At 37.2% G+C, this 26,654-nt stretch overlaps 2 protein-coding genes across 2 annotated transcripts in view; both read left to right on the plus strand.

The window, feature by feature from the left end:
• The window catches only part of TMEM236 (transmembrane protein 236), a gene marked incomplete at its 5' end in the record, with an annotated part of 47,890 nt that extends 28,546 nt beyond the window's left edge, over positions 1 to 19,344 (plus strand). The window contains one exon of the mRNA XM_081300522.1: positions 15,811 to 19,344. Coding sequence (XP_081156648.1) covers positions 15,811 to 16,394 — 584 coding nt within the window. The 3' untranslated portion in view covers positions 16,395 to 19,344. The remainder of the gene's footprint in view (positions 1 to 15,810) is intronic.
• Positions 19,345 to 26,285: 6,941 nt separating this feature from the next.
• Positions 26,286 to 26,654, plus strand: part of MRC1 (mannose receptor C-type 1) — an 86,562-nt gene continuing 86,193 nt past the window's right edge. The window contains exon 1 of the mRNA XM_081298996.1: positions 26,286 to 26,491. Within this exon, the coding sequence (XP_081155122.1) occupies positions 26,431 to 26,491 (61 nt within the window). The 5' untranslated portion in view covers positions 26,286 to 26,430. The remainder of the gene's footprint in view (positions 26,492 to 26,654) is intronic.

A 26,654-nucleotide genomic window follows, 5' to 3' on the forward strand; every position in this document is an offset into this window, starting at 1 on the left:
AACCAAAATACATCATATTCCTCCAGAGTGATTCAGTTGTTTATTCAGTCATAAATTCCTTTAGCTTACATTTAATTTCATGTCATAGTTTGTATAATATTTTATTGCTTGGCTGAGGTTTTGTCATGCTATACATTTGAAATGGGCACATATTGTAAGATCACTTCCTGATGGGGTGGATAGAATGAGCTATAGAAGCATGCTTCAGAGTGACAGGGTAACTATGAGAGCCAGTCAATCATTTATGGGTTGGGCACCACCAATCACCCTTTCAGTCTTTCTTGAATCACAAAATGAAAGCAAAACTGAATTGGAGGCCATCAGGAATTCTGAGCCTCTCATTTTGCACTTTGTTCTTAGGTGGGAGATGATGGGCTGTTATACTTAAAATGACACAGGTGACAAGGAAGTAAGATGGCACTGAGCCTTTCCCTCCCCCATTGAGGAAAAAGCACTCCCAATTACACCTCTTCTCCAGAGCCAAGTGTATCTGTCTTAAACTGAAGAGATTTGGGAATATATAAATCCTTTAATTCATCTCTTGACTCTTTAAAACCACAAATCTATTTTGAAAGCAGACTGTGATGACTGTGTTTTCTGTTAAGTGAAGATTCTCTTTTTAAAAATGCACATTTTTGGTGAGGAGAATAAATTAATGGCATCTTATTTCAGTTAGTGAGGAGTTGGAGTTTTAAAGGGGATTTTTTTTCTCTGTATCCAGCAGTAAGGATGACTGTGGAAATCAAAATAAAGGATTTCAAAGAAGTGGGTCTTGGAGAAGACTCCAGAACATCTTGTACAACTGATTCTTATTTTAAGATGCTCCTTTTTGAGCTCTTTTCTGCCCAAATGTAGAAGGGTTAATTAATATATGGTTTAATGGTTCCACAAAAAAAAAAAAACATTTTAACAAATACCTTTGTAAATATTAAGGGTACATACATACAATTTTGATGCAAATTTTTAACTCAGTCTCCTACACATTTTAACATGCATGTTTCTATAATAAATTATGTGAATTTTTAATTCATGGGGTATTGCCATTTATCCCCTGAGGCTTAACTTAATAATTAAAAACATTAAGATATAAATCTGAGTGGGTACCAGAGATTGAACTCCAAACAACAACAACAAAAAGATATAAGGGATTATTTCAATAATTTTGTATTTGTTTGGATTGGCCTTGTGGCCTAAAATATATTGTACTTGGGAAAAAGTTTTATGAGCAGCTGAAAATATATATTTATCTATTGTTTTTTACTATTGTTTATAAAGTCCACTTTATAGTATTTTTTAAACATAAGTAAGATTTTATAGTTAAAAACAGGGCTAATTTTTGCAACTGAAAGCTAAACCATATCATGCATAATCAGTATCTCATAATCACAATGCATTTGGAATAATCACCATGGCAAACCTGTGTATATTGGATTTTGAGAGAGCAGAATTAGAAATAAAATGATCCAACAACAACAAAAAAAAAAGATATAAAACTTAATACATAGATTGGAACCTAAGCAAGTATACTCTAAATATAGTATTATTCCATGTAGGACTTCAGAATCAAAGAAATGGGGTGGGAATGGATGGTGAATAAGGTTTAGACAATTTGGGAAAAGTAAATACATTCTGTGCTCTGTTCAGATAATTTGAAATAAATACATATCAATTAGTTTGTAACAGTCTTGACTTTATACTATATGAAACTAAGGTGGACTAAAGTGCTTGGATTTATGAACATTTATATCCTCCTTACCAACTTAATTCAAACTACAAAATTTTGATCTTTGTGTATCTTTTCCTTTTCCAAATCTTAAATAAAATTATTCTTTACATTATTTTATGTATGAAATATGCAGAACCATGGAATCCTTCCTGTTAACTTGGAATAGAAAGTTTCCCATTGAAAACACCAATGTTACCATTGGAAATACCTCCATATCAATTGATTACCATGTCACAGTTTCTGAACTCATCCTTTCGTGTCTGTGATAGCATTACAGACACACATAGGGCCGAATAATATCAATCCCCAGTGATATAAAAAATGACAAGAATAGAATGTATAGTTTGACTATCCCCCACTTACTGGTCTGTGGATACAAATGTATCCATCTCAAGTTTGTGAGCTGAATTCCAACCTTTTAAAGACAGGACCTGCATCTCCTCTTCCACTCCCATCTTGTTCCTGTTCCTAATTTAAAATCAGATCCGTGGTGGGTCTCTTCTGTTCTCATGTGTTGGTTCAGACTATTGGACGTCCAGTTGCTCCTGCTTTACTATTAGCTGCCCCTCTGGGGCACAGAGAGTCCCGTGTGCTGCTTCCCACCATGCCTGCTGGTCCTTGCCCTAAACATGGTTAGTCCTGTGGTTGTCTTTGGGATATAACAAATGCCCTGTGGTGTTTTAAGTAGACTGATTACAGCTGCCAGTTGGAATATTGACTTCAATCCACTGAATTCTATTTTTTTCTGGAAATGTTTAGAGACTTCTTTTGTTTGGAAACAGTCTTTTATCCCCAGAATGTACATGTTATCAACAGTTTGCCTGTCAATTTCAAGTAATGGCCCTTCTTCTCCACTGGGAACTGTTGCTGTCCTCCTCCCCATAGCAGAACCTATTGAGCCAGACTCCTTTTTTTGAGGTGTTTTCCCCCCATGGGGGACTCACACTTTCTCCTTACATGAGGATTCCTTATATTGTCTGAACCTGTAATCATGGTCATTATTTGATTCTTCTCCCCTGCCACTACCTAGATTCCTCCACCCCCCTATAAACCAGCAGATACAAACAGACCCATCATGAAGGTGTGTCCATGGCTAGGAGTTTTCAATCCTACCTATGGGACTTATTTAAATAGTATTCATAGCCCAGCTTGGACACCATGTTACAAAATAGTATGAGAAGATATAGTTAAACTACTATGGGGCTATTGGGGAAGACAAGCTTAATTTTTCTCTACAGTGTTAGAGGTCAGAAAGGACAAAAGTAGGGATCTGGGGTTTGTAGGAGTTGTAGGTGAACATGGTGAAGAAAGTTTTTGACGTCAGAGGAAGGTTACACCTCAAGGAACGCAGGTGTGCATACAGGTGAAAGGATGTGTTTGGGAAGTACAGATAACTTCAGCTGGATTTCACACCCTGAATCAACAAAACTGTTGCCACAGTGGAAATGACTTTCTTAAAATCAATTGCTACTTTCTTATCAAGTTGTCATTTGGAAACCTATGAGGCTGCTTTCAGGAGCTGGTATGAAAACCTGGGTAGAAGGTAAGAGTGGAAGTGGGAGAGATTGAATTGGGGAGTTTAGAGGATCCAATTTCTACTTCAACCAGATTAGGAATGATAAGTAAGATTTCACCTGAAATACAAATGCTAAATATTTTAAAACCAATACTCTAAGGCCTTCATTTAGAACTGCTGGCAGTACTCATTTTTAGGGTAGTGGCCAACTCTTTACCTCTCTAGGTCTAATTCTCTGGGAATTGTGACTTTGCACAGTGCTCCGGGCAAATTCAGCTTTGCTGGTAAAGTAGGCCCATCATGGTGGACTCTACAACTTCTGAGACACAACATTTATGAAAAGCATATACGTTTTTTAATATGCCATTTCAAATTGTCTTAATTTTAGTGTTGTATTTTTTCAAAAGGATGCATATCCATTTTCATAGAAATAAAAAGGGGAACATAATCCCATAATCTGGAGATTTATAATTAACAACATCTTATTGTATAGTGTTCAGTTAATGGATTTTGTAACTTTTTTCCCCTTTACAATATGTAGGTAGCTGTTATTCTTGTGATTACATAATCATCCCCTGCCTCATTTTTATTGGTCAAATAGTATTCCATCATGTTAGCGAACCATGATATATTTAGCTAATCCTCTGTTGTTGGACACTTAGATTTGTTCTGGTTTTACTGTTATAAGCACTGCCACTGCCAAAGGACAAGGTATGGTTAGAATGAGTAAGGCCATGTGTGTTTGAGTTCGGGAGGAGAAACAAGTCATGGTAGAGCACATTCATGTATTGTAAGGCATAGGTTGGCTGTGTTTAAAGGGACCCTGTGATGTGTCTGGGAGACAGAAACCACTCAGTGAGGTAACTGGCCAAAAAGAAGCTGGGGATGGAGAGAGTTAACTGCTACTGGATCAGAGCCGAATGATATCAGGATGATGACTGCAGAGTGTCCTCAGAAGACCTGGAGCATCTGCTCATGCCCAGACTTCTTGGCAACAATGCTGCCCGAAGAAAGTGACTATTATGGACTGGCTGCACATGTGGAGAAATATAGAAGGGGCCCCTAAGGGGATTGTACAAACAGTACGGTGTAGTAAGAGTGATTTGGCTACATTAGAGCTCACTGCCGAGTCAGAAGTGACTTGCTGGAGATGAAGTCAACAGGCTATTTGAGTGGAAAACCTCAGCACTTGCAAAGGAGGTGGTTTCCACTGTCACATCAGTGAGAGGTGCCAGGTATGGTGTTGGCAGGGTAAAGTTTTCAAATAAATCTGCTCACAGGGGCCTTCGTCCAGTTCCTTCTGTGCAGTCTCTTTAATACCCAAAGACTTGAGCCAAGTGCTACAGGGACCTCAGTAGCACAGATGATTCTTTCTAGAGGAGAAATGCTTAGATGCACAATTTCTGGCTCAGCGACCACATAAGATTTTAAGGCTTTTTTATGTCAGTAATCAAATTGCTTTCTCTAAAAAAAAGTTCTAATTTACCTTCTAAATGGCAGTGTAAGGAAACACCTGCTTCTATTCAACCTTGTAACTTATTCCATTTTATCTTTGCCAATTTCACAGGCAAATAGTATCTTATTACCTTCATAGTTTGCTTTTATAAAGTAGGAGACATGTTTGACATTTTCTCATAGGTTTTTTTTTGCAATTTAAATTTAAAGAAAAATAATGTATTTATTTCCTTGATCTGTTTTTCTGATGGTATATCCATTTTTTTGAACCAAGGATTCATGAGTTCTATAAATGTTAAGGAAGTTAAGTTTTGTCTGTCATATATGTAGCATATATTTAAGAGTTATTATTTGCCTTTTGGTTTTACTATGATTTTTTTATTTTTATTTTTTGTGGTGCTGGGTATTGAACCCAGGGCCTTGTGCATGTAAGGCAAGCACTCTACCAACTGAGCTATATCCCCAGCCCTACTATGATGTTTTTGATTTCAAGATTTTTACTGTTGGCATAGTTTAAGCTATCATTCTTTATTGGTTCAGTCTTTGGTATTATGCTTTAAAAGTCTTTTTTATTATTTTTACTGAAAGTGTAAATTATTTGTCAGTTATTTTTTTTTCAAAAAGTTATATTTAAATGTTTAATGAAGAAAAGTTGAATTCTCTGTAGGGTGCAGATTGGTTAATGCATAAATAGCTAATAAATTAAACATGTTAATTGTTTTGGTCAGCTTTTTCATCACTGTGACCGAAAGATCCAACCAGCACAATTTTAGGGGAGGAAAAGTTTATTGAAGGGCTCATAGTTTCAGAGATCTCAATCCATACACAGCAAACTCCATTCCTCGGGGATCAAGGTTAGTCAGAGCATCATGGTGGAAGAGTGTGGTGGAGGAAAGCAGCTCACATGATGATCAAAAAGCAAAGAGAGAGGCTCCATTTGCCAGATACAAATATATACCCCAAAGTCATGTGCCCAATTCCCACCTCCTCCAGCCACAATTTACCACTTCAGTTACCAGCTAATTCCTATCAGGGGATTAATTCACTGATTGGGTTAAGACTCTCACATCCCAATCATTTCTCCTCTGAACTTTCTTGCATTGTCTCATATCTGAGTTTTTGGGAGACAACTCACATCCAAACCATAACAATAATCAATATATTAACTTACGTGATCTGGCAAAGTTTTTTGATTTATGCCTCTATCTTATTTCTTTTTAGTATCAGGAATTGAACTCAGGGCCACTTAGCCACTGAGCCACATCTCCAACCCTATTTTGTATTTTATTTAGAGACAGGGTCTCACTGAGTTGTTTAGCGCCTTGCTTTTGCTGAGGCCGGCTTTGAACTTGGGATCCTCCTGCCTCAGCCTCCTGAGCTGCTGGGATTACAGGTGTGTGCCACTGCATCTGGCTAATTTTTATCCATTTTTTCCAATAGCTACAATGTTTCAAACAAACAAACAAACAACAGAGTGCTTTACAAACATAAATGCAAAGTATAACCATTCATATCAACTAAATCTGAACCATTGGGGATAGAAATTAGGCATGTACAGATTTTCAAAAAGAAATATCATTGAATGATTCTGATTTTTTAATCTTTAATTAAGGGCAGGGCAGTATTTTTCATCCTCGGCTATATATTAGAATCAACTATGGAGCTTTAAAATGTTTTGACACCAAGGTGCATCCTCAGATATTTGCATCTTGGAATGAAAGCCAGGCACTAGGAATTTTTAAAACTCTCCAAGGGGTTTACAATCATGAAAGTAACAAGGAAGAATGAAAAGAAAGCAATCGGGGGAAATTACAATTAATGATGCCCTATTTTTTTTTTTTTTTTTTTTTTTTTTTTTGCGAAACAGGAAGCACATTTTCTGCTGAGAACAGTGGAGATGAGTGATAGGGAGAGACTAACAGAATGTGGAAGCTCTGGAGCGATCGCTACAGGGTGGGAGTGAAGTGGGCCAGGGCCAGAGAGAGGAGTGGATGAGCCAGGCCTTTACAGTAAGGAGTGAAACAGGAGCATGTTCTGCCACCAATAAAGATTATGGGTTTTTTTTTGTTGTTGTTGTTGTTTTTTGGTGATAGGTAGAAATCTGGGCATCGATTGTAGAAAAGGTAGAACTATAAAACTGATCCAGTTTAGGAGTTTGTAGAGCAGGAAAAGGAACTGTTCCTTCCTGTATTATTTCTTTTTGATATTGACTTGTCAAAACAATTTGTTAGCTTGGCATGGTGGAACACACTTGTAATCTCAGTGGCTCAGGAGACTGAGGCAGGAGGATCTAGAGTTCAAAGCCAGCCTCAGCAAAAGCAAGGTGCTAAGCAACTCAGTGACACTCTGTCTCTAAATACAAAAAACAAAAAACAAAAACAATTTGCTTTTCCATCTTTTTTAAAAATGATGCTGGGGATCGAGCCCAGGGCCTCACACATGCTAAACATGCTCTTTATCCAGCCCCCAAGCACAATTTTTTAAATGAATAGCAATGATGATTTTATTGAAATTTAAAGTTATTTCTGAGGAGTCGGGGCCACCTATTAACACATATGCAGGGGCTCTTAATTGTGGGTGCCCAGCAGCATAATACACACACATGAGCTCTGTTTACAGATAGGAAGAGGAGAATCTACCATCTGTAAAATTTTAAAGCTCCATAACAATCCTGATGCCCACTCTGATAAGAATCCTCAAGGTAAAAGTCGAGAAGCCAAATCTAAATTCCTAAAGAAACTCACTTTCCAGATTTTCTTGAAATGTAATATATCACACCTTAACCAGATAGAATGCAAGAGATGTCACAAAGGTTAAAGGGGAGGGGGCAAGGAATGGCAGGGAGTGGGGTGCTTTTTCTGAATAAAATGAATGGCATTTTGAGTTCCTCTTTGTTTCTTTTTAAGAAATAGCTTATTATACAGTATGAGTCCAGAGTGAGCTGGATTTCCATAACACAGTGTTTTGCAATGTGTCCAGGGATGAGAGTGAGGAACACTGTGTTCAGGGCCATGCCAAGTAGGGAGGGTATTTCCTTCCTCGCCCTCCCGGAGCTATGTAGAAGAAGGAAGTTTCAGGAAAGTGTGTCAGTTCCAGGAGTTTTTCTTCTCAAGAAATAAGTGGCCATTTACCAGACTAGGGCGAGAGGAGGATAGAATTTCTGATTTATACCTTCTAATGAAGCACCAGCTATCAGGATTAGATCCATGAGTGTTGGGCCAAAACCTCTCATGGAGTAAGCCCTGAGCCAACAGACACGGGACATCAGAGGCCATCAAAATCTTGAGTGAAGGCTTCATTCAATTGAGAGAGCTATGCATAATTTTAACAATTTGTTATTATATTGTTCATTTTCTCCTAAACAGGCAAAAAAAGAAATGTGTGCAATTTTAGTATGTCCAATGAGACATTTGAGGGTGGCAGAATATTTTCAAAGTAAATTTTCCAGACACTGATAGGAAAAAGGGAACATAAAAGTTCAGTATGCATTTCTTTTGAATGCTCAACTTTGATTTTTCCGTGTCATTATTAACCTCAGTTTGAAATGAAAGGTCAATGATTTTTCAATATCTAAATTTTCTGGTCTTGGATTTTGAAGGGTTAATTCCTGGCATAAGGTGCAGATGTCCTTGGTCATTTTTTTTTTTTTTGTTTACATTGTACATATATTAACAGTGGGGTCCTTTCTCTAGGAACACTGTTTTCTCCTGCTCTGCTTCCACTGTTATTTTAGGGTGCCAAGTCTCCCTATTTCTGAGCGTGTGCATGGATTGTCAGGGGTGGTGATAAAGTCTTTTCCTATGAACTGAAAGACAGTCTTCTCGGAATCACACATCTGCCCTTTTCTTGCCCTGCCTGGTGACCTCTGGGTTGACTGTTGCCTGAAAGTCTTCTGAAATGCTTTGAACCATTGCTGCTGCTGCTGGTGCCATCTGTCTGTCTGCCTGAATCCTGCTGGGCTATGCAAGTGCCACACCACCCTGGCATGCTCTGCTGGGCCTGATGCCACGTTACATCTTCTCTTACCGATGAGCTATGCAGGTTCCCAAAGCTGTGCTGCCAGCTTCTCCTGATGGCTTCCAGGGCTTGTTAGTGGAATCAATCCATAAGGACTTGCTTAAAGGGCTCTCTCTAAGACTGGGGCCAGAGCAGTAGCAATCTGAGGCAGAGCAGGGCAATCTGAGTGGTGGACCCTGTGCAGGTCTCTAAAGTCCTTCAACCTGTTAACTGTAGGGGTATTGCTATTGGACCAGGCTTTTATGCTTTGGGTCACTGATCTCAGTGCAAGATACCCCTCCCCTACCAGATGTGTATTGCTAACAGACCTCAGAAAAGAAATTCCTTTCATCTCTTATTCAGCAAATGTTTATGTTGGAGCTATTCTTTACCCAAACCAGGCACCCTACTAGGTGGTGAGGGCACAATAGTGAGTGAAAACAGAAAGATGCCCCCTCTTGTGAATCTCCTTGGCTAGTGGGCATAAGAAGCTGTTAATAAGCTGCTCTTATAAATAAGTATAATTAATAAAGGTGAGATAGGTGTTCTGGAGCTAATAAAGCAAGCTTATTCCCTTATGTATCATCGTTTTTCACCCAACTTGGATCCAGGTGGGATGCCTAGCTCTCATTTGTATCTGAGAATTTAACACTCTGGTGTTTGTAATAATATGGGGAATACTAATAGAGGCATTTCAAACCATTTTAAAGTTTAGAATTTTTAATATCTGTCAATGAGACACACTATATGCTTTCCAACATTTTATCTTACTATTTATGTTTTATTGAAATATACTCTCTTTATATACCTATTATAAAATAAATAAGTACTTGAAGCAACCTAATAGAAATAAGGGAATAAACAATACAGCCTGCATTATTTTTGCATGTTACATATTTTGGTCAACATCTAGAAATACATATCATATATTAGTAATATAACTATGTAATATGATTTTCTACTTCTATATAGTAAATTAGATCCTATCCTCTAGACTGAACATTGATCTCAACTATGGAGAGGGTCTGAATGTAAAGGAAGTTCTGAAGATTTGGAAGTTTAGGTCAGGAAAATTTTCTCGATCTTTAAAAATAGAGTAATTTAAAACTGATTATGCGATCAGTTCTTGGCAATTCTTGCACAGTACTGGATGAATCTAAAAGTAATAATAGAGAGGAAAACAATTGTGAGGGCTTTTAGCTTCTTAGTTGTGTTCTCAGATGAAAGAGTTCTCTTAAAATTTTACATTGCATAAAATCCAGAAGTGACACATTTATTTATTGTCAAATTGACACAGTGCAAGAAAGTGAACTGAAAGTAGGTGCTAGGACTTTTGAATTTTCTCTATAAAAATATAGTATCTTTACTAAAGAAACTTGCCACAATTATTTCCCAGCTAGGAATGAGCGACCATCAGCTTTTCTAGATTCTTGATGGTGGGCTGAATATGGTCTTGGATTCATCATCACCGTCATCATCATCACATTCACATTCAGTTTCAAGCACAGACAATCAATAGTAAGCTAGTTAATGTATACCCAGCTGCTCCTCCAAGGTGGAGATGTGGATGGAGGAACTCTGATTTGTGGTGCTTGCCGATTTCTGGGCTGTAACCCCTCCTGATGTGACCAGCTTCAAGCTACAAAGGCCATATCCCTGAATACCAATGTTGGAATTGGGAAGAAGAACATGCAATGAGCTCTAGGTAGCTGCTAGAAGCTGTCCTCACCTGTACAGATATTACACCTGCAGAGTACCATTTTTCTTGATGATGTGAACAGGCATATATGAGAAATTGACTCATGAACTTGTGTGACACGGTTTCCAAAGTTTTGTACATCCTTAGAGGATGGGATACTGGGTAACAATGTGACCTTGGCTGAAGTTTAACAAGCCACCATCATTCTTCCTATTTACTATGCTCTGTTATTTTCTATTCTTTCCAATTAATTTAAAGCAGCCAATTATCTAGCTATTGCAACTTTTTATTTATCTAACCCATATGATTGTTCTAGGTGCCAGACACTATTTTCCCCTCAGTATGGCCACCCTATTAGATAGGTACCACATTTCTGCATTTATTACTTAGTGATATAACATTATTAGTGATATTACTTGTCTTCCTCCCTCAATGAGTGTATAGTGTCAAAGTAACAATATTTATAATTTTCCTTTGTATGTACTCTAATTTGTTCCCTTTATCCTTCCTGTTCTCATTCTCTGAGAGCATTGACTAAAACTTCTGTGCATGCTTGTTTTTTTTAAAATATTTTAATAGAACTATTAACTTTCTTCTCTAGATTTTCTTTTCAGTTAGATTTCTTCATTAGAACATTTTCTGCTGAAGGAAAAAACAAATTTGGAGACTGTTGATCAAGACTGGCCATACTTGGTTTCCGAGTAATTCTTTGTCTTCTAGTTGCTGAGAAATGAGTCAGAATCTTATTATATGTCATGACCTCACTGTCCTTTTTTGACTTCCATCTCCTCTAAGTGAGTCTGTCTATTGCCCAGATATTTTCAAAGGCTTTCTTCTTGGAATAAAGACCAAAACTTTCCTCCTGGCCCTTAAGGATGTATCTAATCAGTCTCTGCCACAGACAATGTGGTATAGTGGTTAACGTTTGGGATGCAAATTCTGGTTTCTCTACTAGCCTGCTGCATCTTAGGATTTTTACAAGTGAGTTAATGCACATAAAAGGCTTAGAATAATGACCAGTATATACAAAGCACTTCATAAATATTGGCCCCTCTCCTTTTCCTCTGCCTTTCCTGCTTCCCTAACCCCTACCCAAACTCTCCCCTCATCTCATGCTACTGGAAGAATCTTTACACATGCTGTTTCTACCACCTGGAAAGTTCTTTTTGCACGTGTCCCCTAATTCATCCCTACTTATTCTTCCTGCCTCTGCTTAGTTGTCACTGCTCAGAGGAGCCTACCTTGGCTCCTTAGGTCAATTTGAATCCTTCTCATTTCAGAAGTTCCAGTCACTTCTTCATATCCATAGTTTCTGCATCTGAGGATTCAACCAGCCATGGACCAAAAGTATTTGGGGGGGAAAAAAAAAGAAGGTGGTACATGGTGGGTGGGGTGGGGTGGGGAGGGGGTGGGAGGGTGAGTCTTCAGCATCCACAGATTTTGGTTCCCATGGGTTTTCAGGAACCAGAACTAAGGAATGACTCTATTTTCCTTTCAAAGACCCGCCACCATTTATTATTTTGTATTTATTGGTATGAGCAAAGGATATTCATAGGCTGAGGAGGGGACTGTCTCCATACTATTTGCCATTTCCTTGGCTGATGTCCAGTTTAGGCTCCATGCAACACTTGAACACCCAGGCAGCTGGCAGTCCAACTAGCACATTGCAATATCAGCTTCAATCCTGATTTGTGACTCCTCTTTCTTTTCTTCCCTTTTGATTGAGGTAACTCATGTGTTCCTGTTGTCTTTGCAGGAGGAATACATAGTCACACAGAAAATGTCTCACTACCGATTTGTCAGGTTGTGCTGCATTCATTCCTCCTAAACTATCATAGACTTTGGGGAACAAGCTAGAAGTAGAACTAAAGCAATAGAAATAGTAGTAAAGTCAAATAGATAGGACTGAGCTACTTCCAGATTTGTCTGCTTACCAGATAACACTGTCTCAATTATTTAGTTTGCAGTGAAGCTAAAAAGTAATTTCAGCAACTGACTTTGGATATGAAGAGCTATGCAGAGTAGCTGCTATATTTACTTGTTACTGTCACTGTGATCTCTTAGTATATGAGTGGATTGCTCTCTTCATGCCTATATCTTTTAGGGCATGCACACACATACACAGACACACACACACTAACTAACTAAAATAGAACAAGTAACACTTAACAACAGGAAAAAGAATCTCAGCTCTGAGTGGAAGTTTATAAAGTATTAATTTGAAGAGGAACCTAATCACAGAGCCAAAGGGAATAATATTGAGTATACAAATGTTTACATAATATTGAGTATACAAATGTTTACATAATATTGTGTATACAAATGCTTAGAGATACGTTTGCTGATCTAAACCAGTGACAAAAAGATTTCTTGGCTTTTTAACTCACCTTTGCCCTGCTGGGAAGGCAAGAGAAATTTCCAGTTAATAGTTCCTGGACTTTTTTGCTGGGAAAAACAAAAAATAAAAAAACAAAACCTGACTGAGTCCCTGTACCTCAAAATCTGAACTAGTCCATATTAAATTGAAAAGAGGACAAAATACACATGGATTAGAGTCTAATATCTCATCAAAAATGAACTCCAGCTTGGAACTCATTGTTCATACCCATAGCTCTTACTCTCAGCTGTTATTAATCTCACTGACTGTTTAGAAAATGTTAATGTTTTACTTCTTAGATGGCCAGCCACTTCCTGGCCTTGAAACAATGCTGAATTTGCAATCATATTTCAAAAGTCCAAATCATACACTATGGCTCTTCATGTTCACAAAGGGATTTAGATTTTCATTCAAAGAACTTTTTCTACTAAGGATGGTGAAGGAGAGTTCTCTACAGCATGACATATGCCAAGAAATATATATATATTTTTAAATTGTTGCATTATACATAGTAGTGGGATTCACTGTGACATATTTATGCAGGGTGACACAGGCCAGTACCTCCACTTTCATTCCCCTGAACCTCTTCGGCTATTCTACTGTTTTCTATTAAGAACCATCATTTCTCTGTTGATTTTTTTAAAAATTAAATGAGAAAGGCAAGTGACCTTCTAAGTTTAAAAAGAGATAATTTCATGAATAAATAATAATCATATATATTATTTTACCTCTGACTTGAATATTGTTTGTTAAGATGATACCCACTGAAGCCACTGTGACTTCTTTTTTTTTTTTTTTTTTAATTTGTTTTCTCTTGTTATATAAATCCATTATTTTTTTTTTTTAGAGAGAGAGAGAGAGAGAAAGAGAGAGAGAGAGTTTTATTATTTATTTTTTTTAGTTCTCGGGGGACACAACATCTTTGTTGGTATGTGGTGCTGAGGATCGAACCCAGGCCGCACGCATGCCAGGCGAGCGCACTACTGCTTGAGCCACATCCCCAGCCCGCCACTGTGACTTCTGAGGTTTGTAAAGAGGTTTCAAAGAATCATGGGTCCTACTATTTACTTATGAATAATTCACACCAGAACTAATGTTTCATTAAGAATTTAGATAGCCTTTTTAGTTTATAAAAATACTCAATTCAATCTTAAAATTTAAAAATAATTAGTTTTATGAAAACAAAGTTTATTGTGTCCTTTAACTAAACACTCCTGTCATCACCAAGCATTTTATTACTCCTTAATCATAATTTATTTTAAAATGTTTTTGCTTTCAGCTCAATGCCATTCAAAACAAATTTTTATTGATTTTGTCTCTTTGACCTTTAGAGCAAGTCAATCTAATGACTCCCTTTAAATTCGGTCTTATCAGGTAACTTGGCAGCTGAGTATGTTCACTGCGTAAACTTTATCAAGGCCTGGTGAATTCCTAGCAACAAAAATAATGCTTAAGGAGATAAGTGTTTGAAAAAGAATGTGCTGTACCTTTCATGTATGAAATCAGTGCCGTTGGGCTGGAGATGTAGTTCAGTGGTAGAGCACTTGCCTAGCATGCATACGACCCTGAGTTTAGTCCCCAGCATCAAAGACAGTGCCATCAATATCAGGTGTGGGTCTTGAGATTTGAGGGTCCCTTCATAATCTCCAACCTTCACATCCTATGTATACACAGTGAGGAAAGCGCGCGCGCACACACACACACACACACACACACACACACTCCACAATGGGGTAAATCAAATGCCCTCTTCATTCAGATAGCTGGTGTGTACAGATTCATGGCCATGGACAGATGCTTTAAATAACCAATCCTACTGACCACTTCAAAAACTTTGGAAGAGAACAGCTTAAAAGTCTTGAATTCCATTTCTCACTCTTTACTCTGATTCTCTAGTGATTATACAGATTCCCTCTTACTATCAAACTCCCCACCTACAAAATGGGGGTGAAGAGACTCTCGTCAGTCTGTTTATCATACAAAATGGTAAAGTTGGACTGGTGAACTTTTAATTTGATTTTTGGATAGTCATATATTTCGTAATGCTTTTAGACCGGTAATTGCAGCTTTAAGGTTAAGAGTTTGTCAGTTGGAGTCAAAGAAATCTGGGTGTGAATTCCAACTCTGTGCATACTGACTGTGCATGAATTTAACCTCCTGGGCCTCAGTTTCCAATTTGTAAAATGAGATACTCTTATTTTGTCCTGAGGACTAAATAGTGCTTAAAAGCATTTAACTCAGTAAAAATAATGGCTGTTACAATAAAATGGTAAAATTACTTAGACTGAGGAGAGGCGTTGGAGAAAATAATGCTAAGTGAAGTTAGCCGACCCCCCCCCCCAAAACAAATGCCAAATGTTTTCTCTGATTTATGGTGATTGACACATAGTGGGGTAGGGAGGGGGAGCATGGGAGGAATAGAGGAACTCTAGATAGGGCAGAGGGGTGGGAGGGTGCAGGGGGTTAGCAATCATGGTGGAATGTGATGGACATCATTATCCAAAGTACATGTTTGAAGACACGGATAGGTGTGAATATACTTTATATAGAGAGATATGAAAAATTGTGCTCTAATTGTGTAATAAGAATTGTAATGCATTCTGCTGTCATGTATTTTAAAAATAAAATCAATTCAAAAAAGTACTTAGGATTCATAACCAGAAAGACACTCAGACACTAAGAACCTTCTCAACCTCTGTATTTTTTTCAGCATGCAGCACATTTTTATATTCTTGTGTGAAAAAAAATAGGCTTCAAATAAGGAAACCACTAACAATTTTCTTTTAACTTGAATTTTAGATTATCATTGTTGTTGTTGTTGTTGGTACCAGGGTTTGAACTCAGGGGTTCTTTACCACTCTTATTTCAAGACAAGGTCTTGCCAAATAGCTGAGATGGCCATGAACTTGTGATCCTCCTGCCTCAGCCTCATTTGGATCATATACACGCACCACCATGCTGGGCAAATTTGGGATTTTAAATTTTAATACAATTCATATTAAAATTTTAAATTAAAATGTAAATAAATCCATTGATTGCAGGCAATGAAGATGGGCACATCCACACAACCTCTTTGCAACAAATAAAAACTGTGACGGAGCAAGTGAGACAGAATGAAGTCAGCCCTGCGTCTCCCCAGGGAAACAACTCCATCCATGTGTCTCGGCCACTAGGAGCAGTGACTCAAAGGCATGTTCCTGTCTTAGTGGGACCCCAGGAGCCCTCCTTTGACTCTGGAATCCTGAGAACAATGTCCCGCAGAGATGTCCGGGCAGAGGTATTCCTGTGGAGCTTTCTACTGTGGTCGGACACTGTGGAAATGTTACGTGTCGCTGGTCACACGGCTGTGTACAAGTCGGGCTGGCTGTACCCAGTCTACATATTCAGTTTCATTTCTCTTCTTCGAATAATATTCACTCCCAAGAACCCTCTTCTGAATTCCTTGGGCATCCTACTACAGGATTTACCCTTTGTTTTTGTGAGACTTAGTTTAATTATTGTCCTGGGGACTATTACACCCGTATTGGGACTTTGTAAAAATGTACTAGTGACTCTCTCTTATGTTTACTTCAATTACTTAACCAAACTCAGGGTTTTCTCTACCTTTGAAGCATCTCCATTTTAAAAAGAAAGGAAAACCCCGAGACTTCATTAAGCATATGTGCACATTTGTAATAATTTTTTTTTTTCCTGGACCATATGTGTTTGTACTATACAAAGACATGAAGAATAGATTGTAGAGAAAAAGCGCTTCTAATAACTATAGCATATCAATTTTATATATAAAAATGGTGCTAAATTTAAGCAGTTATATTCATATAAGTGAGCTACAATGGATCACAAGAAAATGTTAGTAGTTAATTTTAGTTATGTATACTGCCTTTTTTTCTTAAAGCACTCTTTAATAAAGACTTTTTAAAAATAGAAATGTTTACCCTGTAATTTAGCTCAGAATGAGGTATATCTTTTACATTAAGAAGTTGCATGAAGGCTGGGGTTGTAGCTCAGTGGTAGAGCACTTGCCTTGGATGTGTGAGGCGTTGGACCCTCAACACCGCATAAAAATAAATAATAAAATAAAGATATTGTGTCCATCTGTAACTAAAAAATATTAAAAAGTTACATTAATTAATTAAAATTAGTTTTTAGGAAATATACCTGAAATTATTGAATACTTTTAGATTCAACTTTCTTTAAATCTGAAAATTGAAGTTGTAGGTTTCCTTCAAACATAGAATTATACACACACACCACTATTTTTTCTTTACTGCAGTGCTGATGATCAATCCCAGGTCCTCATGCATGTTAGCCAAGTATTTGGTCACTGAGCAACTATATACCTCAACCCTGGAATTACAGTTTTCCTCTACTACAAGTGACTTTTACATAATTGATTGATTTCATGAAAAGCAATTTACTTTAACAGATGTTTGACACAGTTTAAGCCTTAGTTGTTTTGCTAGTGGTGTAGTACTAACATGAGTGTTAATATAATGAAGTCAACATACTTCAACAATCTGTGGTACTATGTCATGAATATCTTGAAACCTTAAAACAATTATGTACATAATCACATAATTTGCTTTCCCAGTGTTGGGACACTCTGATATCCACAGCTGGGGCTCACCATTTGATAAGGGAATCTTGTGAGCAACTTCTGTCTCCAGAACAATGATTTTCTAACCAGTTTCTTCAGTGACATGGTAACAGGTAGTGTGAGAATAGCTAAGTGACCTTGTGCACCCTACTTTCCATCAAATGACCCCCAGGCTCACTTTGCCAGGTTTTATAGTTTTTCTCACATTGTAAGAGAAGGTTTACTGTCAAAAGCTTGACTGCTAACATTATGATTTGTGCAAGTTTTTTGACCACTGAGGGATGCATGTAAAAGATGAACTCAATACTACTTCTACTTTAATAGGATTGAGTCAACGAAAGAATAAGGAATTCCCTTAGCATATTGTCTGAAAACAATAATAACTTGATAAATCTTGAATATTTAAGGGCACTGTCCCCAAGAAGCAAGCAACTGGATGCATTGTTTTAATTTTCCTCTTTTCTTTTCTGCATCCTTGCCCATCCTTTGGGAATGATAATTTAAGCTTTGCATTTGTGAAAAATAATATGTAGAACCTTAAGGCTACCTAAGGCTATAACTTTTGATCAAGTGTTGTTATGTTCAAAAACGAACAATTTGCTGACTCTACAAAGTGAATATTGCCATTCTTTCATTAGATGCGTGAATATCCTTCCTATGAGTTCTCATATAAACCAAATTGTAGCATGTTTTCTAAGTCTTTAATTAGGTGTTTGCTTTTCTTGAGTTCCTCCTTGATCTGTAATGTTTTAAAGGAAGGCCTCAGAGAATGCTGCTTAACAATGCATCTTTATCTGTCAATCTTACGAGTATTTACAATACTCAAAACCTAAAAAAATACATAGTACACATAAAATTTCTTTCAAATTCTTGAAAATATTCATGGCAATATTTTTTATTAAGAAAATTCTATATAATTAAGTGATTGATTGATAATATTCTTAAATGTGAAATATTTTACATAAGTGTGTATTAATCTTTGTATTGAAAATTATATACTCAAAAGTATTACTTGAGTTTAGAATGCATTTTGTATGTAGTGTTTGAATATGAATGTGCCTGATATTTGGGAAGTGGCAACACTTTGAATAAGTAATGAAGGCATGTACAAAAGATTATGTGCAGGAGGAAAAGAATTGTGTATCTAATTGACTTCAAGTCTATGGTATTTAAGTAAGCATTACAATAAATTATGCTAATGAAACACTTATACTTCTACATTGTGTGATTAAAAGTTATGTTATTAAAATTGTATTGTGATTCTCATAGCTTCTATGATTATTGGTATTAAGGCCCATATACATTTTGAACATGATAAAAATTTTACTTTTCTGCTATTTAAAAATATTTGTGGAAAAAAGTAGCCAGATCTATAGTATGACATTTTATCCCAAGTAATATTTAAAGCCCAACTGATAATTATGTCCTCATTAAACATTCATATAAAGTTAGTTGTTGAAAGATACACTTACATTTTTTTCTGTGATCAAATATATTGTACGATGTAATGATTTTTATAAACATTCTTTAATAGATTTTTTAGTGTCTTTTTCTAAAAGCTAATGTTGGAAATTCCAATGTGTGAATGTCAGTCTTCTTTTTTTTTTTTTTTACATATATAGGCCCCTTTTCACTGAGTGACAATTGCACTATGTCATAGGAAAGGAAAGGGAAATGAGAGAGTTTGTCGAATGTGTATTTTATGCTGGGCACTGGGCAGTTTGCTTAACAATTATTATCTTGTGTAGTGAATCTTGGAGCAGGACTTGACTCAGTGAATGTCATTGTAGGCATTGAAATATGCATTGAGTTAACATTTTTAAAATGACAATATATCACTTAGAAGCTATAGTGCCTGAAAATAAATACTTTTGCCATAGAGGATATAGTAAATAACAAAAAGAAAATGCATGTAATATCCATTGCTGGAGCATTTTATTTTATGAAATATTTTTTATTTGCTAATTAAATTTGTATGGTTAAGCAAATCTTTTGTTGTGAAGTTTATTTCCTTATGAAAGGATGACCTTTACTTAATCTTTAGCTTCCTGGCTGCCTGTCTCTCATTTACTCTCTGGGCTTTTTAGTCCAAATGTGCAGTCAGGAGGTGATAGATACACATATATCTGTGTATATAGAGAGACACAGAGAAACATTAAGAACTAAATCAATCTGTTAGAAGGGTTTCAAGGTATTAATTCACAAACTCAAAACCATACTTCCTGATATGGTTTGGATGTGAGGTTTCCCCCCAAATCTCATGTACGAGACAATGCAAGAAGGTTGAGAGGAGAAATGATTGGGTGATGAGAGCCTTAACCCAATCAGTGAATTAATCCCCAGATGGGATTAACCCAGTGGTATCTGAGGTTGGGTAGGATATGGTTGGAGGAGGTGGATCACTGGGGTCATGCCTGTGTGTATACATTTTGTATCTGGCAGGTGGAGTCTCTTTCCACTTTCTGATTATTATATGAGCCACTTATCTCTGCCACACTCTTTTGCCATGATGCACTCTTTTGCAGCCTTACCTCAAGCCCCAAGGAATGGAGCTGGTTGTCCTTAGACTGAGAACCTCTGTCATGGACTGAGCCCCCAAATAAACTTTTCTTATTGTCAGGTCTTTTGGTTGCAGCAATAAAAAAGCTGATTAAAACACTACCCTATGAATTTATCAAGACTGACATCTGTGATTGGGCTACCATAGACCAGGGAAGAGTGCCCCTTCAGGTTGAGGAGTGCATAAATTGTACAGCCCTGAGAAATAAAAGCCAGAGTACCTGTGGTTAACAGTTTCAGTAACAGTAAAAAATTGTAAAACAGTTGACTATTTACAAGATCTTTTACACATATTGCCACATTTATTCTGAAGATTGGTTTTTGAACATTTCATTAACTCATTCATTCAACAAATCTGAGTACCTGTTATTGATGAGGTGTGGTTTTTATGAATCAGTAATCTACAAAAAAGTCTTAATAAAATGGTCAAAGTTACTTTAGAAAGTAGCTTAATCTTAAATGTATCAAACTTATCTTCTATGAATTTGAGGACAATATTTACTACAGTGATATTGTTGTAAAAGTTGACATTCACACGAATACAAATTTTAATTTTTCAGAATGTCTATTAAAATATTCAAAATTTTCCTTACATTGAAATTGGAATATTAATAGATTTTTCAGGAAACTTTCTGTAAAAATCTTTCTCCCCCCCCCCAAAGATTTATAATAGATATTCTAGAATATATGGGGGAATAAACACAAAGTTTGCATTCCAATTGTTGAAAAACATAGATAACGTTAAACACTTGGTGTGGTTCTGAAGAGCAATTCTAGTATTTTTGTGTCTTGGTTTCTATCTGTGAAGTGTAGGTCACTTTCAGATTATAATTACATTTTTCATCTTATTTTTAATTTTCTCCCCAATATTAAATGGGAGTAATATTCCAATTAATTACTTTGTAAAATTAAATAAGATAATAAATATGTGCCATGTCAGATAATACAAAATAAAGCATTGGTTATAGAACTGTAAAATTTATGGATCCTTCAAGTAATTTGGACACAAATGTTGTAGAGTACAGAAACCTAAATATTCTCTCTGAAATGATTGAGATTAAAGTCAAATTTTAGATAAATAATCCAACATGAAGAAACTTGATTATTATAATTGTTCTCTATGAAACTGTGATTATTGTTGGTATTTTGCTTCATTTGGATAAGAATTGAAATATATGGAAGAAGGAAAAAAAAAAAAAAACCAGGCAGACCTGGAATTCCAACTACTCAGAAAGTTGAGGCAGAAGGATCACAAATTCAAGTTCTGCCTGAGCAACTTGCTGAGACCCTTTCAAAATAAAAGCTTATAAGGGATGTATCTCAGTGGTTGCCTAGCAGGCATGAGTTCCTGGGTTTTAGCCCCAGTACTGGGAAAAAAAAGTGTCTATCTTCTAAATTTAAAGATTCATACTCAAGTACATTATTATTTTTTCTTTTTTCTTCTGCTTGAGTAGAAATTACCTTGATATCATTTAAGCAAATTTGCCCATAAAAGATAAGCTTACTTAAAAAAAAAACTTTGCCTGGATCACCTGTTTCATCTATGGGAAATAATATACTTTTATTACCCTTCTCTTTATTATACTTAAAAGATTTTTTTTTTTTTTTACAAATTGGAGGTTGAGACAACCTTCCCTACCTTGAGGAAGTCTATTGGCACTATTTTCAAAATATGTGCTCTTTTATGCAAGGAGGGATCAATTTAGGAGGGAAAATTCAAAGCTGTGTTATTTTTCAAATTTCCATGGTCACCCCAGTTTTCAGCAGCCACCTCCCCTGACCAGTTAGCAGCCATCACATCGAGGCAAAACTCTCCACTTGAATCACTGAAGATTCATGTGAAGGTCAGTTTTTAATTTTTTTTAAGCAATGAAGCTTTTTACTTTTTGCAGTATGGGTACTGAACCCAGGGCCACAGGCATGCTAGGAAAGTACTTCACCACTGAACAATATCCCAGTCCTTCTTTTAAAATTTTGTGACAGAGTTGCTGAGACTAGCCTTGCAGTTGTGATCCTCCTGTCTCAGCCTCCCACGTAGCTGGAATAATAGGCATGCACCACCATTCCTGTCTTGCAGTAAAACTTTTTAAAATGAAGGTATGTACATATTATAGACAGAAAGTTATTACACATGTAATACCGTAGATTGTCAATATAACTTCTATGGGCACTGAGGAATAAAACATTTTGTGGGGCTTGCTTTTTTTCTGATATTTACTCTTGCTGTGGTCTGGAACGGAGCCTCATATTTCTAATGTAGGCCTGTGACAGGTTACCACAGAATTTGTTGAGCTAATTTTCTTGGTACTATTTCAGAACAAAGCAGAATCTAAGTTCATCATCTATGGAACTGAATGGGTATGAGGTGGCTGACGTTTGAGAAGGAGAAAGTTTGAGAGGAAATGAAATAGTTTAGCAATCGTCTTTCCAAAAAGAAATGAGAATTTCCTTTTATTTCGGCTTGAAGAAATGTCTAGGTAAAAGTATCAACATTCACAGCTAACCAAAAACCAGAACCAAAACTTAATTGAAGGGTATGAGGAGGAGGGCAAAGGTTGGATTTTGAAAAATTGAAGTAAAACATATATAGCATAAAATTTACCATTGTAAACTTTTTTTTTTTTTTTTTTTTTTTTTTTTTTTGGTACCAGGTGTTGAACCTAGGGGCACTTAACCACAGAGCCACATCCCCAGGCCTTTTTAATATTTTATTAGAGACAGGGTCTTGCTGAGCTGCTTAGGGCCTTGCTAAGTTGCTGAGGCTGGGTTTGACCGTGATCCTTCTGCCTCAGCCTCTTGAGTTGCTGAGATTTCAGGTGTGTGCCACTGTGCCCAGCTACATGGTAACCATTTTGAATGGTACAATTCAGTGGCTTTAAGTATATTCATATAGTTTTTTTTTGTCATTATTTCAAGGAATTGTCATCGTCCAAAACAGAACCCCTGTACCCATTAGACAATAAGACTCCATTACCCCCACCCCCATAAAATCTAATGTCATAAAGATTTTTTTTCCTAGTGTTTTCTTCTAACAGTTTCATAGTCTTAGTTCTTTTTTTTTTTTTTTAGAAAGAGAGAGAGAGAGAGAGAGAGAGAGAGAGAGAATTTTTTAATATTTATTTTTCAGTTTTCAGCGGACACAACATCTTTGTTTGTATGTGGTGCTGAGGATCGAACCCGGGCCGCACGCGTGCCAGGCGAGCGCGCTACCGCTTGAGCCACATCCCCAGCCCCAGTCTTAGTTCTTAAGTTTAGGTTTTTTATTTACTTCAGTGTAATTTCATATATGTAATTTCATAATTTCTTTTGTATGTTGATGTCCATTTTCTCCAGTATCATTTGTTGAAAACACCGTTCTTTCTTTATTGAATCAACCACATCTATTAGGATTTATTTCTAGAACCTCTGTTCCATTCCATTGGCCCATTTGTGTGTCCTTACGATGCTGCTACACTGGTCAGGTTACTGTATTGTGATTTTGTAGTTAAACTTTGAAATTGGAAATATGAACTCTCTTTTCTTTTTCAATATTATTTGGGTGATGGGGAGCCCCTTAAGATTCCATATGAATTTTCAGATGGGGTTTTGTATTCCTGCAGTGCCACAGTCCGGCTGGGCACAATAACCGGGAGGTGACAAGCGACTTGAAGGTTGAAACGGGAACTGCTTTATTGCCGGGAAACTCAGCGGGAACTGAGCGGGGAACTCAAAGTAGCGGGCACCCAAGGTAGCAGGAGTGGCTTTATTGCAAAACAGTAGAGGTATATATACCTAATTGATTACACACAGCTTGTCTCAATTAGCATCATCTAGATACAGTAGTCAGCCAATAAGGAATCCCCATCATCTTAATGGCTCGGTGGCGTTGCCTCACAAACCACTCCTCCTGGCAAACTGCCAGGTGCCATGTTGACTTGATTTGTGGTCCCCAACACTGCAGAAAACAGCATTGAGATTTTGATAAGAATTGAATAAATGTATAGATTTCTTTGCGAAATTTTGTTCTTTTAACAGCATTAAATCTTCTATTCCATGAATCTGGTATATCTTTTCATTTATTTAGATCTTTACACAACCCTCTGTAGTTTTCAACATACAACTTTGTTTTTGCCTTATTGGTTAAATTTATTTCTAAGTATTTTATTCTTTTAGATGTTATGGTAAATGGAATTGTTTTTTTAATTTCCTTTTTTGGTACTGGGGATTCAACCCAGGGACACTTAACTACTGAGCCACATCCCCAGCCCTTTGTTATATTTTATGTAAAGACAGGGTCTCACTGAGTTGCTTAGGCCCTTGCTAAGTTGCTGAGGCTGGCTTTGAACTCAAGATCCTCTTACGTCAGCTCCTCGTAGCCACTGGAATTATAGGCATGTGCTACTGCACCTGACCTTAATTTCCTTTTCTAATTTTTCAATACACAGCTGCTTGAGGAATGAGGAATGAGGGATGGAGGATGGTAGCAGCAAGTGAAAAGTTAAAATTCACTGAAATTCACCAGCCTCTTTATCACTTTCTCCCCTGGATGCTCCAAAATTTTGAGATAAGGCTATAGAATTACAAGGTCCTTCAGACAGTTCCTGCCAGTCCCATGGTTGTTTAGGTAGAGGGACTGATTCCTGAACTTCCTACTGTATCATCATCTGAAATACGATTCCTTTAAGAGTTGATTTCTTTTTTTGCCTTGGTCTGATCATCTCTTGAAGCATGGGAAAACTTTGTTTCAATAAGGTCAAGGGCAAATATTTTTGTGTGACAGTTGGCTTTATTTTGCTTCAAAGCCAACAATTTTATTACTGATTGTGATTTTTAATTACACAAGTGACACACTTGTTTAATTTTTAAAGACAGAAGGTAAGTGTAGCGATAATTTACTTAAATTTTCTTTCCTTCTGAAATCAACATGAATCTAAGTTAGGAAAAAAATATTTGAAGGGTATATGATTGATTTATGTTTAAAAGTCACAAATGATTCATTTAAAATATTTTAAATCCCAAATCAGTGAAACAATGTTTGAGAATGAAACATTGTTGTTTCATCTGCTCTATTTTGCAGGCTTTTTTTTTGTTGTTGATGTTGTTGTTTTGGGTCAGTCAAGTCATACATTGTCACCATCTTTTCCTGTCAGAATAATCTTAAACCTAGCATGCTAAAAAAAAAAACCAAACAAACAAAAAACAACAACAACAACAACAACAAAAAAAAAAAAAAAAACAAAAAAAAAAGAAAGCACTGTATCACAATTTTATTAGGAAGTAAAGTTTGTAATTTTATCACAAAGACAGTGAATCGTGGAGATAAACCATTTAAAATTTCAAAAAAAAAATATGATGTTTTCTGTAGCTTCCTTTTGAATTACTAACACACACACTCTTCAGTTACCAGTGGGCTATCTTGTCATTACTATGTTTCAAAATGTTCTTCATTCTTATTTTACTCCTGAAAAATAACAAAAATAGGTGTGTGTGTGTGGGGGGGGGATTTAAAATTTCTGAATGAAAGATCTATTGACCTTTGTATTTTGAGAGGAATTCCATTTGTCACGAAACCAATACACATCTTCAGACCAAAAGACCAGTTTTTCCTCCAGCAAGAGGACCCTTCTGAACAAGAAGAGGGCCATGATGTCTGAAACTGGGCAGCAAGGCTGTAGGGTAAATCCTTTGCCACTATTTTCTCTGGCTTTCTAGAAAAAGACTTTTAGAACATTCTCCCTCTGGGGTCTCTCTGGGGTCCCATTTTAGATTGAGCTTCCTTTTCACCTTTCTCCTGATTAGAGGAGGAAAAGTTGACATGAACTGTGTTTTTTGAAGCTTTCCAAGAAGAAGAAGAAATGAGGAGGAGCAGGAGGAGAGGAGAGGAGAGAGAGAGAGAGAGAGAGAGAGAGAGAGAGAGAGAGAGAGAGAGAGAGAACTCTAAGCATGGGATATAGAGAATAAGGGGGTCAGTGTCAACCCGTAGGTGCCAGTTTCCACCATGAAACTGTCCCCTTCAGAGCCTGCCATGTCTGTCTCCGGGGTGGAGGCTTGTGCCCAAGGCCCAGGTGACGGCCCGCAGCGTGGCCCAGCCAGCTCTGCCATAGGAGGCCGAGGTCCGGGAGGTTTCACTTCTCCCCCTGGCAGGCCAGGCCTGGCTGCTCACTTCTCACTCTGGCCTCCCTCCTCCCCCATGGTCACCCTTTTCCTACACGTGCGCCTTTGTCCCCTTCCCCCTGTGACTGCTCTTCTCAGAAGTTAGCTTACGAAGCAAAGTTGTAACTTTGAATTCCTGTTTTTCTAGCCACCCTCATGTGACAGGATATCTCCTTATTGGAGGTTTTTCCTAAATTCAGGAGCCCTTTAAAAGGGACGGCTTCCTCTGTCCTCCTTTTCAGCTGAGCATCTCTGAGAACCTGTACCAAGCAGGGGCCCTCTGGCTGTTTTATTTCTTTTCTTTTTTCTTCTTCTTTCTTCTTTTTTTAACGTCCTCTTCTCCATCAGTGGATGAAAGGATCAACTCTGGGCCATGAGTCTGTCCCTACTCCTGGTTTTTGTCTCTGTCACTCCCGTTGCTGTGCAGCTATTGGGTAAGTCTGCGCTGCGGTGGGGGCCTTCCAATGTAGGGACCTGTGACACAGCCTCCATCTGGGGTTAAGATGAACACCTGAGTCCTGTCAAGACCTCTGAGAGGAGGCTCGCACAGCCCTGGGCAGCACCAGGTTCTGCTGCAACCTATGGCCCCCAGCTGCT

This window comes from Spermophilus citellus (assembly GCF_964194105.1).
Source record: "Spermophilus citellus genome assembly, chromosome: 6".
Taxonomy (NCBI): domain Eukaryota; kingdom Metazoa; phylum Chordata; class Mammalia; order Rodentia; family Sciuridae; genus Spermophilus; species Spermophilus citellus.